This window comes from Bidens hawaiensis, unplaced genomic scaffold (genome assembly GCF_021521415.1).
Source record: "Bidens hawaiensis isolate Kalapana, Puna unplaced genomic scaffold, B.hawaiensis_p1.1 tig00001461_1, whole genome shotgun sequence".
Classification (NCBI taxonomy): Eukaryota; Viridiplantae; Streptophyta; class Magnoliopsida; order Asterales; family Asteraceae; genus Bidens; species Bidens hawaiensis.
The window spans coordinates 3249970-3273952 of record NW_027491082.1 but is presented as its reverse complement, the minus strand read 5'-3'; the positions used below and the strand labels follow the sequence as shown (position 1 = coordinate 3273952).

At 33.9% G+C, this 23983-nt stretch overlaps 1 protein-coding gene and 1 pseudogene across 1 annotated transcript; both read right to left on the bottom strand.

Moving 5' to 3' along the window:
* Positions 1–459: 459 nt before the first annotated feature.
* LOC143578953 (benzyl alcohol O-benzoyltransferase pseudogene) lies at positions 460–1599 on the bottom strand (annotated as a pseudogene).
* Positions 1600–5954: 4355 nt separating this feature from the next.
* LOC143578943 (uncharacterized) lies at positions 5955–13635 on the bottom strand. Its single transcript, XM_077062388.1, has 18 exons — positions 13561–13635; positions 12962–13444; positions 10218–10385; positions 10023–10136; positions 9838–9896; positions 9659–9725; positions 9515–9566; positions 9343–9435; positions 9151–9234; positions 8498–8907; positions 8288–8349; positions 8132–8201; positions 7498–7578; positions 7264–7365; positions 6556–6713; positions 6374–6455; positions 6121–6261; positions 5955–6017 (listed from the first exon to the last, which is right to left on the bottom strand). Exons 1-18 carry the CDS (start codon positions 13633–13635, stop codon positions 5955–5957), a joined length of 2364 nt encoding a protein of 787 aa, XP_076918503.1.
* Between the last annotated feature and the right edge of the window lie 10348 nt (positions 13636–23983).

The window sequence follows — 23983 nt, the reverse complement described above, 5'->3', positions numbered from 1 at the left end:
AAGCCCCTAAACATATAGTCTAATGTGTGATAAATGTGCATTCAATTTTACATGATGCGGTTTAAACCATGCGAATTCACTAGGTTTTTATTTATTTTTTTTCATACATAAAACTAGGATAGAAACTCTGTCTGCTGTCTTGGGAATTCAGTGTAATAAATGAAAGCTGAAACAAATTGTCTACCCAAAATGGTTGGTAAGTAAACCTTAAAATTAATAAACGTAAGACAACAATTTGCTTTTAAATTTTCAGCTACCTTCTTGTTACAAAACAACCTTATTAAAATGATTAAAAAAAACCCGTTAATTTCAGAACTGAAAAAAAAAAAAAGTGTGATGAATATGTGAATTACGCATCTAAAACCATTTTTATTGATTAGTTAAAAAGAGTACAATACCATTAATACAAATTAATAATCGTACAGCGTCAATTTAAAATACATATAAACTACTAACATATCAATAAAAAATACATGTCTTAAAAGCTTGCTACATGCTCACCTATGGAATCAAGGAAATCATAGTTTAGAAAGAGCGGGTGCGTATTCTTGACTAACATGTTTGTTATTGTCTCGGGCAAACATGTTATCCAACTCTTTGGCAAATCTCTTCATAGTAACACTTGGCAACCACATGGGTACCAAGATTCCTGACTCGCCTTTATGATTTATATAACGTGTATAGAACCCGGCAATATGGAAATCAGCCCCTGCATAAACCGCTTTCCCCCACCCGAAATCAATATCAAGTAATCCAGAGCGTGTCACATCTGATACAATATAGCTTCCAACAGTTGTGAAGCCCAGTCGTCCTTTCATTACCATTAGGTCCACGACAGATTTCATATATTCTTTGGTGACTTCAGATTTCGCTTTCATCACTAGCTCCAATGCGTGTCCTAATGATTTGTTACATAGGTCTCGAGCTTTGGAAACGGCAGCCGGGTAAACGAATGCATTTCCATAATATCCTACGGGAATCCAGGACTTGAACTTTAAACGTGCATTGACAATGGTCATTATGCGCATTTCATCTTCAGGGTTTGGTTGAAGCGCGATTGTACGACAACGCCAAAGACAAGCTGTTAGGACCTCAAATGTGGTACAACGTTTGAGGTGTGCTGGAACTAACCTACGGATAGCTGAAATTGAGGTGGTCCAAAGAAAAATGACCTTTGTTCCATGTCATCCAACGTGATGGTTGTACCATTGGTATCTGCCACTTCTTCATACTCATGATGTGTGCATGTCACATGTGGGGGGTCTCTTGCGAAAAATAACTCTCTTTTCCAAATGGGCAATACCGATGGTGTCGGTTCGCCTTTTGCCACTTCACTCAATGTTGTTAAGAATTGTGCATATCCGAATGCATCACATATGGTATGATTGAATCGCACAATCAATATGAAACCTCCACATAAGAGTCGTGTCACCTATCAATTCATATAAACGTTAATACACCAATTTAGATATGTAGTTATACGTATTATTGATACTTTAACGATCTACAAAGGCGCTGCCAAAATCTTGCTCATACAGGAGCCCGAACCCTGCCCATAGAAGAGTCTATTAACTCATACAAGAGCTTAAACTGTCTCATAGACTAATTGTTTTTAACACATAAACATACATACTTTACATTTACATATGACACACGTATGCACACCAGCCCCAAAACATTTAAAGAGAAGGGGTCTAGAACTCACCTGATCTGCCTGACACTTTCTGACAATTCTCCTTATGTATCGAACACTTGAACTACATTACTGTGGCATTCGTCTTTTTTCTTTTCTTTTCTTTTCTTTTTTCTTTACCTCTTTTATAATCGTATTTGTTTTATTTTTCCGTCTTGTAACCGAATATTATTTATTACGTCAAGATATTAATTATGTCACACAATTTTGTCGTTATTGTGTTTCACACATTAACGTTTTGTAGATCGTTAAAGTATCGATTATATGCACTTTTGGACCCTAAACTTTTGTTTAACTAATTTCTGGACCCAACCCAAACCACAAGGACTATATTGCAAAATAATAAAACTTCCCCCCCCCCCCCCCTTTTCTTCCTCTCCCCGTCACCACCGACGACCCCTCCCCCCCCCCCCCTTCCATATTTTCGCTTCGTTTGACCTGTAAAATCAGTAGTTGTTGATGCTTAACATCCACGCCAGTCGTCCATATGGAAATAACGAGTAATTGCCAACTAATCGAATCAATTATAATCAAATTCTTTAACTCGAGCCGCGGACTGAAATTGAACTCGTTAGCCTATAAATACGAGCCTAATATACAATTAAACGAGCACACAATATCCTCTCAACATTGCGACCTTAATCCCTAAAGCAATTGCAAGTTACAAACATTCCAGAATCGTTTTTGTTTGCTTATTCAAACCGAAACCCTAACTCGTCGTTCCCCTTCAATCTGTAACCATTTCAGGTAATTGTAACGTGCATTATGATCGCGATTTAATCCTCTTCAAAACCCCTCTGTCAATTTTGATTGACAGAGGGTATAAAAGCCGATTGCAAATTAGGGTTCATATGGTTTAGGGGTTTATTGGGATAATTGGTTAAGTAGTTTGATTTCTGTAATCTGAATAAGTTAGTGGCTAGTGGCACTTAGAGTTAAAGCTAAACCCGGCCAGGGGAGCAGGTTCGAACCCCTTGGTCCAGTTTTATATATATTTTTTAATTTAATTTGTTTCTTGTTTTAATTAAAATTATTAATTACTAAATTGTATAAAAACCCTATAGTGTTTACACTCGTTTAAGCAAACCGAACCCCGATAAGTATCTAAAATAAAAATTTTATATATATAAATACACATAATTATTTATATATATCTATATATTTTTTTCGTTAATAATAATAATAGTAGTAGTAGTAGTAGCAGCAACAGCAGCAGTAGCAGTAGTAGTAGCAATAGCAGTAGTAGTAGTAGTAAAGGTGCTACTTATCTTCCTATATGAAATCTCGTTAAAACTATCACCTAAAATGTTTTCATAGAAAAGTCGGTATTCATATTTTTAAATGTTTTCTTTAATAATCAAATTTAACTTTTCAATTATTTTTCTCATGATTAAAATTAATTAAAAAAATTGAATTACACCTTTACCAATATCATATGAACTACAACTAATGCATAAACCCCAAGACCGTTATAAACCCATCTCCTTGTGTCTTGTTCGTTTATTTCGTTCAAGTATTTATTTCATTTACGCTTTAATAATTTGGACAAATTGTCGGGAATTCTCGTGGGACCAACTAGTTTACTCTAATCTTTACCGTCTTCTCATTACCGTATTCCTCATTCCAAGTGAGTTCTTCATAACCCCATTTTAACGTTTTATAATATTTTGGGGGTAGCACGTTACAAGTTCTTCTTTCGTTAGTTATGTGATTGTTTACAAACCGATTCACTTATATCATACATGTTAATATTATTCGTGCATATTGTTTATGATTATACGTGAACTTGCTTGCGATGTGTTTATTGTTTTTATGGTGGAAGTTACGCAAACGCATACACATAGTGGGAGGGTCCGACGGGACGTACTCGCGCCGTCTAACGTTACGACTCCGGTTGTTTACGTAAGGTGATTCTCATTTCCCCGACTTTAACGGCTTCGGCTAAATGAACGGGAGGACAACACTATTTGAATTCATTTACTTTAGGCTTAAATACTTATTGCATGACGATTGTTGAATCGCGAGTTTCCTATATATATGTATATGCAAAAACTTATGAAAACTCACCAACTTAATTGTTGATAAAATATATTATTTTCAACGTGTTACAGGTTGAACCGATGGTGTGCTAAGGACGAAGATCATTAGTTTGCCTTAGGATATTTGAAATAAAGAACTTGTTTACTTTTCGATGAAGTGTTATCTTTTGTTTTTATTTATAAACAATATGTGTACTTTTGATGATATGAAATGCATTAAATATAATTCTTGTCGCTTTAATAGCGTTACGAGCTTTGAATGATCTGTACGTTACACCCGGACGTATTCCGCTAATTACGAGGTCCAATATTAAAACTAACATAATCTGCGATCTATTATGAGTATTTTCACATAATACCTTATTTCGCAAACCATTCATTTACGCAAGTAGGATTATTTCGCAAAACATATGTTATTTTGCGAAATTTTGATGATTTAGACTTGATTAAGGCAAATCGTTGGCTAAGTTGTGATGAGAGACGAGTGGCAATTTCGTAATTAACTAATTATTGATGAGAAAAAAAAATCCAATTGTTCAATTTTTCCCTGTTTTAATCGTTTTTCAAAGTACTATTATTTTATGTACTTGATGACCTATACGGATATACTTGTCATTTTATATAATTTTTTCGGCTAGGCATTCAAAACACAGAAAAATCAACTAAACTAAAGGCTAATAGCCAATAATTATTTATACATATACGTATAATCCAATTATAATTAAAAACTATAGGTTTCCGAGACACATAAAAACTTATATGAAGTTGGAATCAAATTGAATAAAAAACCCTATGTTGATTATGTTCTAATAAGTGACTCAAAGTCAAAGCTGATAACGGAAGTCAAACAAAGAATTAACAGCACACGTTAGAAGTAACAAAATAGTTAACTAGTTCAGCGTTAGTTGTTAATTGTGTATAAAGGCAATAGCTAATCTGTTGTAATGAAGAAATAATAACAGTTTTCTCTCTTGTTCATTCTCGCACACTAGTATAGTTAATCAATCGGACTCAACCATGGTTAATGCAATGTCGAGTTCTACTCAATTGTGATCTAAAACCATATCATATATCTACACTAAAAGATCAAAAATTATATCAATAACTTTGACTCAAATTGATAAAATGAAATTTTTAACAAACTAATAACAGATGTAGAGTACGTATTTATGGTCACTGTTTATTACCCTGTTCAATTTCAAAGTTTGCGAACTGAATTATTTATGGGCCTACTATAGCACGCTAGCTACATTCAAAACCTACGGGTACATGATCGTTGACGGTAATCACCAAATAAGATAAATAACCAGTAGGTTAAGGGACAAACTTTTATATACACAGTGAGTCTCTAAATATAGGGAATTTCTATGGAGTGAAAAATAACAATTTGTTTTTGTATTTTCTCTAAATTTTAGAGACTGGGAATCAAAGGGATTGCTGCATGGGCGAGTTTCGAAACTTTAATAGAAACGTATAAAAAAATGTGGAGTGAATCCCCTAATAAAATTACAGAGCGAACCCCTTATCAAAAAACAAGTGATAAAGTGGTTAAAGCATTGGTCTGTTCTTTTTAAAAGCTTTTTATTATTATTATTATTATTATTATTATTATTATTATTATTATTATTATTATTATTATTATTATTCATTGATAGAGTGAGGTACAAATAACTTTAATTAAACACACCCATGACCCACCATAGATATATTGAATCGTTCACTGATCTAACGTTGTTGCTACATTAAATCAACAAAATGACCAAAGCCACTAAAGATAAAGATGTTCCACTTCTTAGCTCACATATTTTATTGTTCAGTAACATATTATCTATATAGAGTAAAGTACAATGTTGGTGCTGCAAAGCCCACATTAGTCTATTAGTTTTGATTTTATTAAAACTAAATCATTGTATTTTGTTTGTTGTTCAACTATAGGTGTGTGTGACTATATATAGTACAAATATGCATTTGATTCCATCATAATGGCAAAATAAGAGTATATTATGGGCTTAAACAGTTAAACTATAAATGTTACAATATGCATAGTTGTATCTTAGAAGGAAACAAATAACCAGCTGTAAATATGGTAATTAATTAAATTAGTCGTGCTGAAAGAATGAACATATAACGTATCTAAAGAAGAAAACTTTTAAGGTTCAATTCAGGTCGGGCTGTGGAAACCTGCATCTAAGACTTGTACCACAATGCTTGAAGCAGAATACCTAATCTTGATCACTTACATCTGATGTCTCGTTAGTGGTTTTACTTTCATCCGGTTGTTTTCCCTGAAAACATAATGGACACATTACTGTTTGTTTACTTTGGTCAAACAGTATTCTGTTTTTAATTGCGACAGACTCACAATGGCAGTCAAGAATACTTACTAACCTTGTTTTTGTCGCGCCAACCTAGCCTAAATGAAAGTATGCCTGTACTTTTTGTTGCGTTGTTGTCTTTCGCAGCCTCGGGATGAAGGTTTCTATACAGCATTGACAACTTAAGTTGGTCAACATAGTAGTCAATGATGCACTAATTATGCATTTTATGAGCATACAAACACTTGGATATAAATATATTCGACTTAGGTAATTTAAGTTTTGGTAAAAAAAGAAACTCTTGCAAGATATGAATTTCGTATTACAGACTTACAGCAACGTAATTTTCCCTTTGATTCTTTAAAGATAAAACTTTGGCCCAAAGTAAACAGGCCAAAATTTTCATCTCTAGTTAATTCATTAAGAGAACAGTTAACAGATTAATTAGACAGCAATGCAGAAGGCATGAAATTCAACCATGTTTTAATTCCAAAAATAAAATTTAAACAAAAAAGAAGAAAAAGAAAAATGCATGTACCCTGCAGGTGCTGATTGTGCTTTAACTTGGCCAGAATTATATTGCAATGTCGCCTCTAACATAGATTCTGCCATTACAGCCCTCTTTTCCATTTGACCAAGTGAAGTCATAGCTTTTTCATACTTCTCCTACACATAAACAAAACAAATTAAAGTTTATTCGTCTTAAAAAATTTCTTCTCCATAAGGGATATTCATGTTAAATACTCAAGCAACGAGCGCAAAGAATATGAAATCATCCAAGAATTTGAGCAATTGAATTCATATCTTTGTCTCTCATGATATTTTATAATCTTTGTTAATGATAACAAAATAGTAAATAACCAAAGTTCCTAATCAAGAAGCCTTCTTTTTGATAATGGTAGTTTTAGTCATCTATGCATATAATACCACCAAGTCAATCTTTTTAGGTTCTCTATAAAGATGACTAAAAATAAATTTGTGCAAGACATTGCAATATAGACATATAGTCTTTAATTCATTGAACTCAGGTTTGAAATTAGTGTGTAAATTTCTTGAATATAATTATTTAGGAGGTTTTATACATTAAAATAGCATACTAGGCTGCTTTTAACCCGTTTGACCCATATGACATCTTTCATTTTTTTTTCTTTTTTTTTGATAATTTTTTTATTTGGCCCGTTAGTAAGCATATTTTGTAAATGGGTGGAAAAGGTACCTCAAGTACGCTCACTAAATATCTCTGAGCAGCTGCATCTCGTTCGGCAGATCTAAGTGCATCATCTGTGATTTTCTGTTCTTGTTCAACTCGCATTAGCACCTACATCAAATACACTTGGCGTTATATGATATGCGATGTTCTTAATTGACATACAAAGCTGTAGCTTAATTTTTTTTCAGTGTTTGATCTTTTGTTATATAATCCACAGTAAAAGAATACAAATATTTGAACCTCAAGCATTGCTTTTTCCTGTTCTTTCTTATCGGAAAGAAGTTGTTGCAGCTCCAATAGGTCTTGTTCCATATGCTCAATCTGAATCATGTTTACAAATCTTGAATCATTTTTTCACTTTCATAACTTTTTATCGAAAAAATTGGCAAAAAAAAATCGTCTTTAATGGTTAAAAGTTAAAAGTCGCCCAACGTGCATCTTTGATGCATAAAAACTCCTAAATCATTTTAATAAATAAAATAGATAATTTGTAACATCAACCTCTCATAACAACCAATATCGACCGTTTTGCCCACTAGGAGCTTATGAATTTGCTTTTGGTTACCCAAGTGGAGACTTCTCAAGACGCTTAACTGTGGAGTTCTCTTTTCATCCACAGTCATTCATTGCGCCTAAAACACGACGGTGATATTTGAGGCAGGGCCGTCCTAATGGCTCAGAATCTCTAATGTGCACTATTCAGAACGATGTGAGATTTGCCTAAGGTGACACAATTTTTGTTACATTATAATATTTGGCCCACTAATTATCAATAAAAAAAGTGTTTTTGGTCGACCAAGCCTCATCTCACCACCAAAAATTACCCGTTTTAACCCAAACCCATTCCAGTTTTAGATATATGATGTGGGAATACCTTTGCGCTTAATTGCAACCTATTGTCTTGTTGGGCCATTTCCATAAGTGCTGTCTCCAACTCCTCAGCTCTAGACCGGCACAAGTACATTTGTTATAGGTTCATCGGTATGTTTTCATGAAAGACATAAAAAGAAAATAACTTCCTTAAACTAACCGAACTGTAGCAGATCTCTTGTCCTCCAACATTGAGCACAACTGAGCCTTCAACCATATAACCTGTACATGTAAACAATTATATAAACACTAGGAACTTCTTATGCCAATGAGCTATTAAAAATTACACGGAACCATCCATATAATTAACTCTAAATAAAACATAACTCATATACAAATTTGAAAAGTTTATATATTTATCGGTTATTACCTGATCTTGAATGTCTGGAAGAGAGTCTACTTCTGCATTAAGGGGATCAATATTAAGAGATTCATCGCGTTTAAGAGGTGACATTAAGTCAGAAGAATCTTTATCTAATCTCTTCTGTTTCATACTAGCTTCACGCGCAAGTGGCTCGCGTTCATGTTTGAAACTATAAAGTTTATTAGCCAACCCTTTAGAATTTTTCCTTAAATGCTCCCCTCTTAGTCTTTCTTCAACCGCAGCTATCACATCCGGTCTATGTTTATCTCTAAGTCTTTGTAATGTGTTTTCTGTTACATCTGAGAAACTTATGCAGGCAGTCACAACTAGATTGCTGCTGTCAAAAGTTGTACCGAGTAGTGATTGTAGTAAAATAATAGCATCACCGGCATCCATGGCGTGGCCTAAATCGGGACCTACAAGTCAAAACAGGTTCAGGTCAACTTCAGATGCTAACAATTTGCTTTTCAAGAAAATGAATATTAGCTAATGCATTATTTGTGATTACAAAAGCAATATCGTTATATTAGTAATATAAAATATAAATATAAATCTTTGAATAAACTGAGTTTGAGAATAAGCACACCCAAATCAACCCATTTGAAAATAAATGGGTCAAAATTGCCACCTTTAATTAAAATGTAAAGAAATCTCAATACCATAAAGCTCCATTAAAGCCAATGCAGTTCGCAACAACATCGCACGATTTCCTTCAAATAAAATCACATCCCAAACACGAAGAACTGAAAGAAAAATAACATAATCATTATTTCTAAAGAATTACTCTAGGAAATTATTTTTAAATCTGTTTTTTACTTGTAAATTAAAGACTAAAATAATATAAGCCTCACCACTTTCCCATGGAATCATATGTACAAAGATGGAAAGAAACCATGGTCCACAAATCCATCCCATTTGTACTCCAATATGATCAAAATAATTCACTATATAACAAGGATGTTAACTTGCAATTTTACAAATTTATTAGTAAACAAAATAAACAAGAATCAGCAGTGAAGAAACCTAGATTAGGATATCGTTCGCGTAACAAATCTTCATAAACAAGTTGATCCACCTGAATAAAAAGAGTATTTATTCAGCGAGTAAAACAAATTAGACTTCAGAATAAATTTTTTTGGAAAATCCAAGTATATTTGAAAGACAAGCCTGTGATTCTATCATATCTTTTGTAAAGTATCCGTCATAGTAATCATCAATCATGCCCACCAAAGTCCTGAAAAGATTTCAGTTGAAGTAATATGCCAACATGTTCATTAATGATGCCAAAATAATAATTTTGGTGATGTTATACTGTTATAGTATCTTGTTAAACAGAATAAGCATACCAAAAGGCATTTTCTTCGGGCATCATCAGTAGTAACATTCCAGCAAAAAAATTCATTCCCTACACATAAAAAATTTATACCACTGCGCAAAAAAACAGGGTGGGGGGGGGGGGGGGGGGGGGGGGGGGGGGCTAATGATCCTTCGCCACTGTTATTATGTTAATTATATTTAATCAGCAAATCACCTGGCAATAGCCAACATCAGGGTTGTGCCGAGCATACGCTAGAAGTAACCGCCTCAACGAGTTCCTACCTTCCTCGTTCAATGCAGGATGACCCGGAAATGTTCGTTGTAAATCCTGCGTTTGGTAAAAAATATTAGTCCACATAAAGAAAAAAACAAGTTATCTATGTTAAAAAAAATGAAATAAATTAATGACCTTTTCAATCTGTTTTTTACATTTTTCTGGAACTGGAACTCTTTCGCCTTTCGCCCCTGGGATTCCATCCGGTAAATTTGATTGTGTGTCACCATCAACACCATCCAATAAATTCTGGTAATAACCCTCCTCCCGCCGTACTTTCACACCAACAAAGGCTTGCCATGCCTGAAACACAAATAAAAGTTCACAAACAACTCATCTAAGTTAGCCAATCCTCGATTTCGGGTTAAATTGTATTTATTTTGTATTTGTTTTTATGTTGTAAAACGACCCGATTTATATCCCGAACATTTCAAATATATAAAATATTGGATTTTATGTTACTAAAACATTCCCGCTTGTCTAATTTGAAAAAACCCCTTTTACGGATTCGAAAACGGACTTAAAACGCGCAAGATACATCAAAAACGAACTTCCGGACGAGAACCAACGTGCTGACCAGCAGCAGACCAGCAGCCCATTTTTTTATTTTTTTATTTTTTTTGTTGTTTTGTGACTTGTCTTGACCCCTCTTGCATGCAAACCTTGATATCACACCCCATGCTTGACCCTTTCAACCCACTCTATATATACACCCCTATCCCCTTCATTAATCCTTGCTCATTCATCTCTTTCTCTTCCAATTCTCAAGCATTCAAAGGTGTTCTTCATATTTTTTTTGGCAGTTTGACTTTCCAAAGTCAAACTAACCATAGTCTTACATTATAATCAACTTGTTAACACTTATTTATACTTGAAGATTGTTATACAACATATATATAATAGCACCCTTTGTACCTTCGGTGGGCATTTCTCCGGTCTCGGTCGGTTAAGTGTCCGGCCCATAAGACAAAGCTACATGGAGGACTCGTAGTAGTCCTTGATTATATATATTTTCCACATCTAACTATCAAACTAGTTATACTTGTTTAACTTCTGCTCATCTTAATTTTATTTTACATTTTGAGTTCCATGGTTATGGGTTTGTAGAGACTAGCCTCGGTTATTCCGTAAATAGCTCCAAACCGGAAGCCGAACTCTTGTTTACTAGTTTGTTTAAATAGTTGTATAAACATGTTTTATGTAAGATTTGAGTTTCTAAAATCATTTTAATTAGTTCCATGGTTATGGGTTTGTAGAATCTAACCTCGGTCTTATCCCGAAACAAGATCCGAACCGGAAACCGAACTTTCGTTTAAAGACTTTGTTGTTGACTTTTTGTATGTAAAACTTTGGTATTATTATTTATAAATTATTTTACAAGTTCTATGATGTTTGGACATGTGGTAACCATTCTTGGCCTTATTCCAAGATAAAAAACCGAACCAAACCGAACTAAACCAAGTTTACTCGCTTAAGACACACAAGTGTGTTTTTAACCATTAAAGCTTATATATTTCTTTAAAAATACTTTATAAACTGATTTTAATTATTTTCACAAAGTACTCGGAATGTTGAATCCAACTTGATCCTATAACAAAGTTTGGACCGACTAAACCGAACACTTGATTAACGGACGTTGTTAGTTCTAAAACAATAGAACTACATACTTGGTTAAGTCTCTTTAAGATTTATTGAGTTATCTCATACATTTATTATTTTGGGAAAGTTGACTTTGGGTTAGGTCAAGTCACCAAGACCTGAACCGACCACCCAAACACTCGTTAAAACCCGTTTTAGTATCTATATTATAAAGGGACTTGTTTTCTTGCATTTTTACCCACCTTATTACTTAACATAGGTTGAGTAAAATTAAGGGCTAGATACTTTAACCCGGTTTCGAGCAAACTTACATTTTTAAAGGACTATTATTATAATTTCTTAAATATTTACATTTTAAACCTTAAACTTTAAATTGTTTATATTTCTTATCATTTATTTTCATTTAAAGACTTCCAAGACAACTTTTCTAATACAAGACTTCTTCTCCTTTAGGCTTCGTTCGTTAAACTCATCGTTCCGGTTAATCTCCAAATCATCAAATCTTTCAAGTTTATTACTTGAATGTGAGTACTTTCATCCCCCGTTTTCACTCTTTTATATTTTGGGGGTGACATTGCAAACTTATTCAAATTCAAATGATTTATACTTGAGTCTTAAACCACAAACTTTATTGTATACTTCACTTAAATAAATGCTCGATTTGGTGATTATATGCTTATATGCTTAAGTGCTAATGTGTTTACCGCTTTTGGATGGTTGATTCATAAATCCGAGTATATCTGGCATCCCCTTATAAAAAGGTGTCGTTAATATATTCTTATTAACGATTTCATACAAAATCCGAGTATATTTGGCATCCCCTTATAGAAATGTGTCATTAATGTATTCTTATTAACGATTTCATTTATCTAAATTGTTACCATTATTTATTGTTTTGTATACAAGTTGTGGAATTTCATATTATATATCTATTGTTCAAAAACTATGAAATTGCTCACCAACCTTTGTGTTGACAAAATCTATTTATGCAATGTTACAGGTTTGACTTTAGGTTGACTCGAGGACTTGAAGAAAAAAAAACGTTATCGAGACTATTAGGATATTAGCAAAACGAACAATATATTATTTACTATGATTTGAATTCGGTTATTGTATGAACAAGTTATGTGACTCTTTGTGTTTTTATGAATTTAAATGAGTTGATTAAATATTGTTACTTAATAGTGTCGTATGCGATGAACAATCGGTTGTGCCCCGACGTTTCTGTCATGACCGGGGTGTGACATAAGTGAACGGTTTGATGAGGTGTCAAGACATACCTCTCCTCTAAGATCTCTTGGCACGCCCCCACGAACGAGTGACTCCAATTCTTTCCAAGGAAATGAATCAGAGTCCTCATCGTCTATTTTTAACTCCTCTTTAGGTTCATCACTGGCCGGTTCATCCTCTTGAATAGATTGAAGATGTTCTTCATGACCATTTTTATTTTTGATTCTCTTTTTAACACGAGGACAAATTTTATCCTCAATGGTGTTTAGAGACGTTCTGAGTTCAGCCCAGTTTTGCACCACGGGCTTCTTTGTTTTTGTTGGTGTTGCAATTTCAGGAACACTCTCGGTTTTATTATCATTTGTCAGTTTGTTTTCGCTTAAAGCATTTACATCTGCACTCGGTTCCAAGATAGGATCGGTTTTATGTTCGGTAACTTCAGCATCAGGCTCAGCGGATGAGTTTGGTTGCCCAAGTCCTGAATACTGCTCAAGAAAGACCGCCCATTTTATTGTCCTTTCTTCTTCCTCATTCTGACATATAAACCAAGCATAATTAGGTTCTTGCTATATAAACACCACCTTCAATGGTGTACATCTGTCATATCATATGGTTCGTATGATGTCAAATCAACTTTGCACACCAGAACCTGACACATGATACGGGCCGTGTGATAGGAAATATTGTCATACGGGTTGTATGATTTTCCACTCATAAGATCCATATGACCATTTCTCCATGTCAAAACTCATACGACCCGTATGGGCCATGCAGCCTATATGGCACGTCAGTGATATCTGATGTCTGGATAGTGTGTTAGTGTTATTTGTTTAGCCCTGCCCCATAATTAATATGAGCAAACAAGATTATTAAAACAAGCAAAATCAACATATACATAAGCATATCCCACCTAAACAACACAACGGCTAACCCTGAACCCTAAATCATAACCGTTTATGTTACGCAATGTCAATTCTCTATCTTATCCGTCTAATGGATCGCAATTTGCATATATTGTAGCATGTTTAAAACTTATGTTCTACAAGGCACTTACACAAAGTTATAGTATGCCCATACATTACCTTATAGATAATGTCAAACTCCTTGAATGTCTCAAGGTACTGAGGTCTCACAGTAAATCCATATGCATCCCTGTCAATTCAATTCCAAGTAACTATAATGTAATTGTAGCATTAATACTCATGTTGGTGAATGTTCAATATGCCATTATATTAAATATAGGTAGCTGAGATTATACCTGAAATCGGCCCGTAAGGTTCGCTTACTCAGCAAGGATAACAACATACTTCATAAACATTAACAATGCTACTTCCCATACCGTTCTTTTCGCTTCATACCACAAAATCTGAGTTGATGCTCAAACCACTCAAAATTTGCAGTGAAAACTTAGAAATACGATTCCTACTACACACGCTATTTGTCTGCGTGCGGTATACTACATCCACGGTATCAAACTTATACGAGTTAATAACCCAAACCAGACAGAAAAACAGGCATTAATTATCTATATAATGCCTTTATATCTCAATCCTCAGCAAATCCGAGATATAATAATATTATCACCTTTTAGCGCCAAAAACCGGAGAAAAAATCTAACATAATCAAACAAATGATCCCAATTTGCATATTCTCGTAGAACAAATTAACAACCCTAGTTTTTTTGTTCAAAACCTGAAGGATCCCCTTTGTGGTGATTGATATTGTCTGAAACAACTTTCCTAAAATTTCTGGCCTTAATTAATTTTGTCAAAAACAAAAAGTCACTATAATTCAAATATAATTTAGTGCACGTGTGAAAACACATATCCATGCAATGGTTCATAGATTAAGGTCTATATATGCAAGTGCATGTAACATTATAGGTTATAACCGGTACGTTTTTTTTATTGCTAGAACACGAATTTGTATCCATATAATATGACGGATATAAAATCGCCATGACATTTAATTATAAAAGTGTCTATTACATGCTAGTATATAACATTTTTGGCCCGGACCTAATAACTTAACTCAATAGTCTCAACTTGCCCCAACGTTCGCGCATCATATGTTTGCATTTGTGTGAATTAGTAGATTTCCAATGTAATTCCTTATAACCAAATTACATTTTGTTAGTGAATTGAAGCGTGTAGGCACAGGTGTTATCGAATATGCACGAACATGTAGTGATGTGTAAGCAAGGTGTAGATATGAGAAGATGATGAACAAATTGATTGAATTTAGATATGTTAAAAGGGGTGCAGGAACTTTAAAACAAACTAGATGAAATTTTCAAAAATTCAAAATGAAAAATAAGTATGTAACTTTAAATTATGTATTTAAGTGACTCTATTTTATTAACTTTTCTATAGAAACCAAAATAGTATAAAAATCTTAAAACCAAGACAGTGATTATATATAGCCTCACAACACGACCCATGTTGAGCTTGATTACAATATTGAACGATCTGAAAACATATAGTAAGCTGAACATAAGCCTACAAGAGCTTGACTCGATATGCTAGTGTATGTGTGTAACTAGGGCTGTTAAGGGGTTAAGTTCTTATCGGAGCTCGAATCAAACTTCAAACTACACCTAAAAACTTGTAAATTGCAAAAGCAGTATCACAAAAGGAGTTTAACTTCAAATTCTGTAAGAACATTTTGATATAAGCAGCAAAGATACACCAAAAGAATATTAGAATATATTGATATTATGCGTTCTATGTCTGTAAACAAAGTACACCTAAATCCATATCAAAACAAATAAGCATAATATCGTATAAGGTCATGAGTCTTGTTTTGTACTAGAAGTCTAGCACGGTGCTTGAGTTCTGCTCGTTGCCATTTCACAATAAGATGACATAGAGAAAAGAGTGTGTTGACCTGAAAGAAAAGTCAACGAAAAAATTGTCAATTCATATGTATTTTAGTTGTAATTTATCTCAAAACAGGTTAAACTAAAAATATGAATAAAAGTAGAACGCGTCAAATGGGTCAAACACCGTTATAGGTTATTCAAAGATTAATATCACTATTGTAATAATATTGTTTTTGAATCTTAGTTAACGCATTACTTGCTATCTTAAAATGAACCAAAAATCTGAGTCGTCCCAACCCGCCCATCATGTGACCTTTAGTAATCATGGATCGAGTTTACAGAATCTATATACCATCGAAAATCAGAAATACAATAAACACTAGTGAGGTTCACAATGTAAGTTTTATTAATTTAACCGAATCACAATATTCGAGTAGTGAGTTGTAAAATGTCGACTATTATGGTCAACTGAGACAGCAAAGATGATAATATAACAAATTAAAAGGTACTAATTAAAATTATGTGTTAAAAGTATGACTTTATAGTCAATTCATTTGTGATAATTTTATAGCTTGATGTTCTAATAACTGGTTAAACATGTTAACGAGGTATCTTCGGACTGGTGTATGTGATTATGTTACTGGAATGCAAGGAAGCTAGAAGTAGGAGGACTGTTGTGCAATTTTGGAAAAAAGAGAAGGCTCTTATAATTGGTTATAGAGTGGCGATATCTCAGAAGGTTTTATTCATTCATTTAATCAGTTTTATTCTCAGAAGGTTTCACTGGTTCGTCTTCTTCAGATTTATTATCGAAAAGTTAGGGTTCGTTTTGTTTATACAGATGTAGTCTTAAGATCAACTCGTATTTTCTGATCTTAAGTGTTTTGTTGTTGAATCTGTATAAACAGTTGGGGGTTTAATAAAATTGGTTTGTGTGTAAATCCATGGTTGCTGACATTATGGTTGCAAAACAATAAGAGGACCACACCAAGAGGAAGACTCCATTGCGGTCAAAATAATTTTGGCCCACAAAGCTTCTCCAGTTCTCCCTCAACACGGTGTTCAGCAAGATAGACACCAGCCACTGCACCAAGTTAATTACTCAAATATAATGAAGGGTATTTTAGAAATTTGACCAATAAAGACTTTCCTACTAAATCGGCATAAATTTTTATTTATTTTAGAACATATCATATCAACTGCAGTGTCCTACTAAATAAAGCCAATGAAGTTATCCATTGCAGGTTGCATTCCAATTCGAAGCTCAGATGAAAGTTTGTCAACAGTTTCTTGCATTCGATCCAAGTGATCATTCATCACGGTTTTAAGTTCATCCATTGATTCAGATTTCTCGCAACTAGATTCACGAGAATTTAACCGTTCCAACGCTATAATTGACTAAGTCAATCAGAATAGATGATACTTGTCACACTCAACATCATTTAGAAACGGGCAACGAGATAAATTAAGCATAGAGAAAACTTGACTCCATCGCTTGTATATAAATCCAAGAAACCTAAGTAACAACTAAATAAAACGATTCTGGCCAAATAAGTAGATAAAATCAACAACAATTATAATAATTTGAGTTGTTTATTATGTTCTTTTATCTTATAATAACTTGGACAGTGTACTATTACTTAAAAGATCGAGTTATTCAGATCTGTAGAAGACTTCAAGCTGCAGGGCACCTGAGATGTAAATGGGCCGAGTTAACACAACCTTGGCTCGTATACCTCTGAGCTCGAGTTAGAGGGTGTTTGTTATTGATTATGGGAATAAGAGGGCGCATTACATTACAACGAAGAATGCCACACATCAATGACATACCCAAATCCTATGCATAAACAAAAGAGCAATTTTAAGTAATGATATCCATTCCTATGCAAGTCTATCATCACAACAATTAATACTCATGAAATAAAAACCAAGATCCAGTTAGCCATGTGGCTGATTGGACAAACTTATTCCAGAAACAATTAAACAAGATATTATTAAAATCATTATGATAAACACTGGATAGACAAGCGTAAACGTTGCATGCAATCAAATCTTGTTAATCAAATTTAGCGAAACGGTCCTGTCTAAAACAAGTTCACAAATGATAACTCCCAAACATGAAAACCACTAATAGTCATCACATAAACCAAAAAGATTATATGGTAACCCACAAATAGAATCGTGAGGAAGTTTTAGATATTTGATCTGTTGAGAACATCGTTTCCCCAAGTCTCCTTTAGATCAAGGTACACGCACCTACGCAGGTCAAGCGATTCAAGAAGACAACAGCCATCCAGAATGGCCTGCAACCCAATGTTTGTCATGTAGTTCCCGATGACTTCAAGGTGAGTTAGCTTAGGAAAGTTTTTCCCAATCACTAAGGCTAGCTCGTTATGATAACGAACAAACCTGTCATCATCTTCAACACGCCATCGCCATTGTCAATATGCTTGATGGTTCACTTTTAAGTGTTTTTAACAAGAGGCAATATCGGGCAGCAGCTTCAATATCATGTTTCCGAATTTTTGTTACCACAAGGCTGAGCTCCTCCAGTAATGGTAATTTCTTGAAAGCTTCACTCCAGTTTTCACGGGTGACATTTATATCAAGAACCAATTCTAGACGTCTAAGCTGGCTTGATCTGTTAATATCATAAATTTGATAGTTAAGAATGATATTTTTCCTATAGTAATAAAGAAAATAAAAAGATGAAGTCATGTCATAACATGCCTATCAGCAACATGCTGAAGAAGAGTGTTAGAACTAAAACAAATGATGGTTAAATCAACCATTTGGCCTTGGCTTCTATCCAAGGCCTGCTGACACATGTCATGAAATGGCATCCGATAATACCTACCTGAAGATATGTCCATGCAAACGACCCTCCACATGACAGGGTCCTTGCAGATTTCATTCCAAGCGAAGCAGGCTTTCAGGAAGTTTAGAGTTTCCTTGATTTTAGCTCTAATGTTCACCATATTTTGGAGTGTGATGGGTTGTATATCAACTGTTTGCCTCTGTCCAATATTCATGCAAAGACAACGCTTTTCAGTAGAGGTGTAACCGAGCTGAGTCCGACGAGTTCTTTTCTAAAGCTCGAGCATGTTTATTGTTTATTAAATAAGTTATATATGTTTTTAATTATTTTAAACCTTAAACAACTGCGATACATAGAAGTCCAAAAAAGGTAAAACTTAAAAATACACAAGGCTCGATTATCTAAACGAAAAGCTAGGGACGGCTCAGACCGAGCTCAAAATTGATCTGAGCTGACGAGCAACCTGGCTAGTTTTCGGGTCAACCCGAATAAACTAACCCGGCCCAAAAAACCCGAGCCCGAGAAAATGTCAACCCGAACCGAAGCAATTCTGGTTGGTTCTTGGGTCTGATTTCTAGCTTTCGGGTCAACCCGAATAAACTATTTGTTTAAAAACATAATAATATAATTAGGGATATATACTGTATACGTAACACTCTACACATTCCGCTTGTTCCTATTCCACTTATTATGGTTGATCGGCTATTTGTTGTTTATATATGTTCCGTAATAGAAGAAATTTTGCTTTACCGGGTTATGTTTGTTTACAATTTGATTATTTACGTAATGAGTAAAGAACAATATGTTGCTTTAGTTTTTGCGTTTTAGCTTTTCGTTACTTTTTTATTTTCTTTTCTTAGATACCCGAAACCCGACTACCCAACCCGAAAAACCTGAACCCAATTAAGCTGAAACCGAAAAAATTGTGAAAGATTTGGGTTGGGTTTTGGGTCTAAAATTAAAAGTTTGAACCCGAAGAACACCCGAAATTCCTGGCTCGTTTGCACCCATTGACCTTAGGCAAGTATTCGATTAACATAACCAAAAATCAAATCCATCAAGTCGTTTTTGAATCCATTACCTAGGGCTAGGAAGGGGATAGCAGCTTGTCGATCCACACAGTAATCAGCAACCCAAAGCAAAGCCCTAATTCAAAAACCAACTAAACCAAATTGTATGGCAATCGCTTCATATCGAACCAGAAAAATGGTAAATCAGGTTAATCTAAGCTCGGTGTATTAACTTAAATGAGACAAAGCCCGGTTCGAGCCCGATTGTTATTCAATGTAAAGTTAAAACGCAAGTTCAAAAGAGGTAAAGCTTAAAAATATACGGGGCTTGATAACAACGTAAAGCTTAAAAATATACAAGGCTTGATAACAACTAAACGTGCGTTTTATTGATTTGAGTCTGAGTAGCCCATGAGTCATTTTTCGAATGAACTTGTGAAAAATAATTGTATGAATTGTTACTTTAAACATTATTCAAAAAAGGATAAATAAATGTTACATTGTTCTTTAAATCCTTTTATTTATTTCTTTTTATAAGGTTAGAAACTCGTGTGTTGCATGGGTTAAATTTTTTTTTTTTGAACGGCTAACGAATCCTTTAAATGGGCTACTGGTTAAATTCATCGCATCGGGATACACTCGTCTTTTGATTCAGGAAAAACTCTCACATAACGCCAACGCTCGTGAACACTCATCTGAAGCACAACAGTGCGGTGAGATAAAACCGTTTAGTTCAAGGATCGAACTAGTGAAAGCCACCTAATCGCCTAGTCTCCTATCATCACTTTGGCGCCTCTGAAACTAAATGTTGTGGGCAAGAATCGAACATGGGTCACATGAAACACCAAGTCTTTTCCCCACCACTAGCTCATTGTCATTGCATGGGTTAAATAAATGTAATATTAGTTAAAGATTTAGAAATTATTATATATTTTAATTTGCAAACTCTTAACTCTCTCTTACTTCCATTATTCATTTACTTTATCGTATGGATTGTTTGTACTTTACGCATAGGTTATTGTTAGCTTTGAGTTGTGATGTATTTAGGTCTTCTTTTGTGTGGACAATTGATGTTTATGTTTACAAATGCAGCATTAGTGTTTGCATTTTGTTTATTGTTTCTTAAACTTTAGTGCATGCCAACTATTTGATGAAACGCTTGGTTTCGAGCTACAGTACCACCGTCTTCAACCGTATGCCAATCTACTGTTGTCGGGTTCTGTTAGGAAACCATAAGTGACGATGGTGTGATGGCTGCGGTGTTTTTTTGACGTCGGGGTCACGATGATATCTAATTGGTTCTATTGATTGAAACAAGATTGTTTTGATCCTTATGTTGACGGGGCAATTTGGTTGTCGATATGAAAGGAACACCACTTCAGTTGTCGATGTGAATGGAACGCCACATGAGTACAAATTTTATGATAGTCATTTATGGTTATGAAGATGCTAAGCCTTTATGTTGCAGCCATAATACGGACGTGAGGCTGTTATGAGTCCACCTCATGGTTGTCAAGATGGCATCTAATTGGTTCTATTGACTGAAACAAAATTGTTCTATCGGTTTATGGCTATGATGATGCTTCGCCTTTTGGCGTGCAACTTATGTTGTAGCCATAATGCAAACTTAAGCCTATTGTGATTCCACCTATTGAGATTGGTTTGTGGCTATGATGCTTCGGTCTTTGGTGTGACAGCCATGATAACCAGCTGAGCCATCCATTCAAAACGTAATGTGTTACTTTTGTTTGTAACTTCTTTATGTTTAGTTTATGTTGTTAGTTTGTTGGAATCTTCGGTGATGCTCTGCTATTTGGCGTCGTGGCTTATTTTGCAGCCATAACGGACGTCTAATCCTTGAGTATTTAAAATACTTCTTGATTTTTTTATACTTTCGTTATATATATTTTCTTTTCGTTTGTATTTGAGTAGGGATGATAGTTTTAGATATATTTTAATTTTTGTTTCATTTGCTTGGAACATCGGTTTTTGTCTATGGATCCATGTGCATATATGGTAGAACCTTTTGGTTTATTTGTATCTACCTATTCTAATAAAGTAAAATAAATGGAGACACTTGTCATGTTTTGGTTAATTCTCACAATTTTTTCCCTCCAAAATTAATATACCCTAATATATGTAATAAATCAATAATTATTCATTTTTCTTTTACACTATATTTATATAATATCTATATATTTTTATAAATATAAATATAAATATTAACATATTATTTTACTATATATTTCAAAATACTTTGTGAATTCCAAAAATCAACAACAAATCATGTTTCTCAAATGAAAATTGTTTTGGGTTTTTGTGGAAGTTAAATTTGATTTTGTGGGTCAAAAGTCAGTAAATAGATTGTTTGGTACAAGTTAACTACATTTATGTCAAATTTTGTTACGGGTCAAAAATGAAAATTTTGAGTATTTTTAAAAGTTTGAGAATGCAAAATAAATTTATCGTCAAATTTGTTATGGGTTCAAAGTGTTGACTTTAAAATGTCAAAAGTATGAAAGTTAGAATTTTAAACATGATTCGGGTTTCAAGTTTATTTTTAAGGGCATTTTTTGAAATAATCAAAAGGTTCGGGATTTGGCAAATTGACTATTTTTCTCTCAACTATTAAAACTTAAGAAAAGATTGCGAACACTTTCGACATGCCACCCCCATGCCTGTCAATGGTTCTAATTTTTATCAAATTTCAAATATTTATGTCAACATTAATTTTTTCTTCAATGGTGATCAAAACGTTGTATGGGAAGCATGTCATGCAAAACTATGCTCAAATAAAACAAAATATTCACAAAATTGAATTGGTTAACATGTTATTTTTTATGTCATTATGACAAAGTCGAGAAGCTCTCTGAAACTTATCAAAATCTTTTTATGGTGTAACTCAGAAAAACATAGTTCTTAAAGAACATCTATTGTTACAATTTAATATCCTACTTTCTTTTGATGGGTGGTAAATTGATAAATATATCAATAAAGGTAATGCCTCTTTTATATTTAGGCTGAGTGGTTAGAACTACTATCGTATGAGAAGTCTTATTTTCGAAATTGGTTCAAAACCAAAATTCTTTCAATTGTAAATATATGACACCGGGAATGAATTTTTCAATAGAAAGAAGCATTCTCGGGTACAATTTTTCACGGATATTTTTTTATTAAGTTCATTAAAAAAACCATTTTGTAATATAAATAAAATCAATTTATGTACACATTGTATAGATACAAGCATAGATGTAATACATTTTTTTTTCATATACATTATTTGTTTTACTTATAATTTTATAATTTGAATTATCCCATGTGTAACACGGGCTCTAAAACTAGTATACTAATAATCATACACCATATGAACAATGTTTTATTTAATTTCGTTTTCTATATTTGACGGAATGTTCTCAAAGAATCCGCTCCAAATGCGAGTGTTAATTACATAGCCCACTGGAAAACATGATCATTCATATTATTAAAAGATATCAAGAGCGGGAATGGCAGAATTTTACGAAGCTGTCACAAGAGGTTTCACGAGAGCTTGAACAGGTTGCACAGTAGCCATTACAACAGGTCAAATATGTCACAGCCCCCGACCCCTATACTCCGAGAGGGGAGCCGTGAACGTTGAGTGGTGGTATCGATGTTTATTAAAATAATTTGTAGCAGAATATTTCATCAGAACCGTAGTTAGGAAAATTAATGAGAGTTATAAAAACACCATAATTCTTATTTCATAAACTAGGATAAAAAACCCTTTTTTTTATATATACAAACATAAGTTTTATATAAACCCTAATTTACAAAACACGTTTTTTTATTCTGGTGACAAGACACTTACTTAAGCTGAAAGCCCGCAGGCATCATTCCTTTGTCTCTAACAAGTCACCTGAAACATGTTTGAAAATATTTGATCAGCAGGAAATACTGGTGAGTACATTCATTTATAAATGACACATTTTACAGTTACAGCATTAAGATGTTTTTACATCTGCCTGCTTACAAATTACCGAAAGGTACTTGTCACTCGACCGTATATGTGACTATGGTCATATTACTTATTGGCTAACATTTGTCCAATAAGTAACGTGTAATAGCCCAGTAGGCAAGCTTGTATACAAAACCCCACAATACCAGTAGTAACCATCCCGTAAGTCTACAGAGACCTAATCACTGTAATGTAGTTTAAATCCTTTGAAAATATTTAAACTATCTATCATGAATTTGATGGTTTGGAAAAGCATCATGACAGTGTTGGAAAATCAATTGTCTCACGCAAATGTGAGTTATGCAAAAATTTCGAATATCTCACCTTGCAAGTTTATATTTAACAAGCCTTCTGATGTTAAGCACATAGATTAAGCACAATGTAGTATATCTATATTAGTATAAACCCATAATTATAACGATAATCACG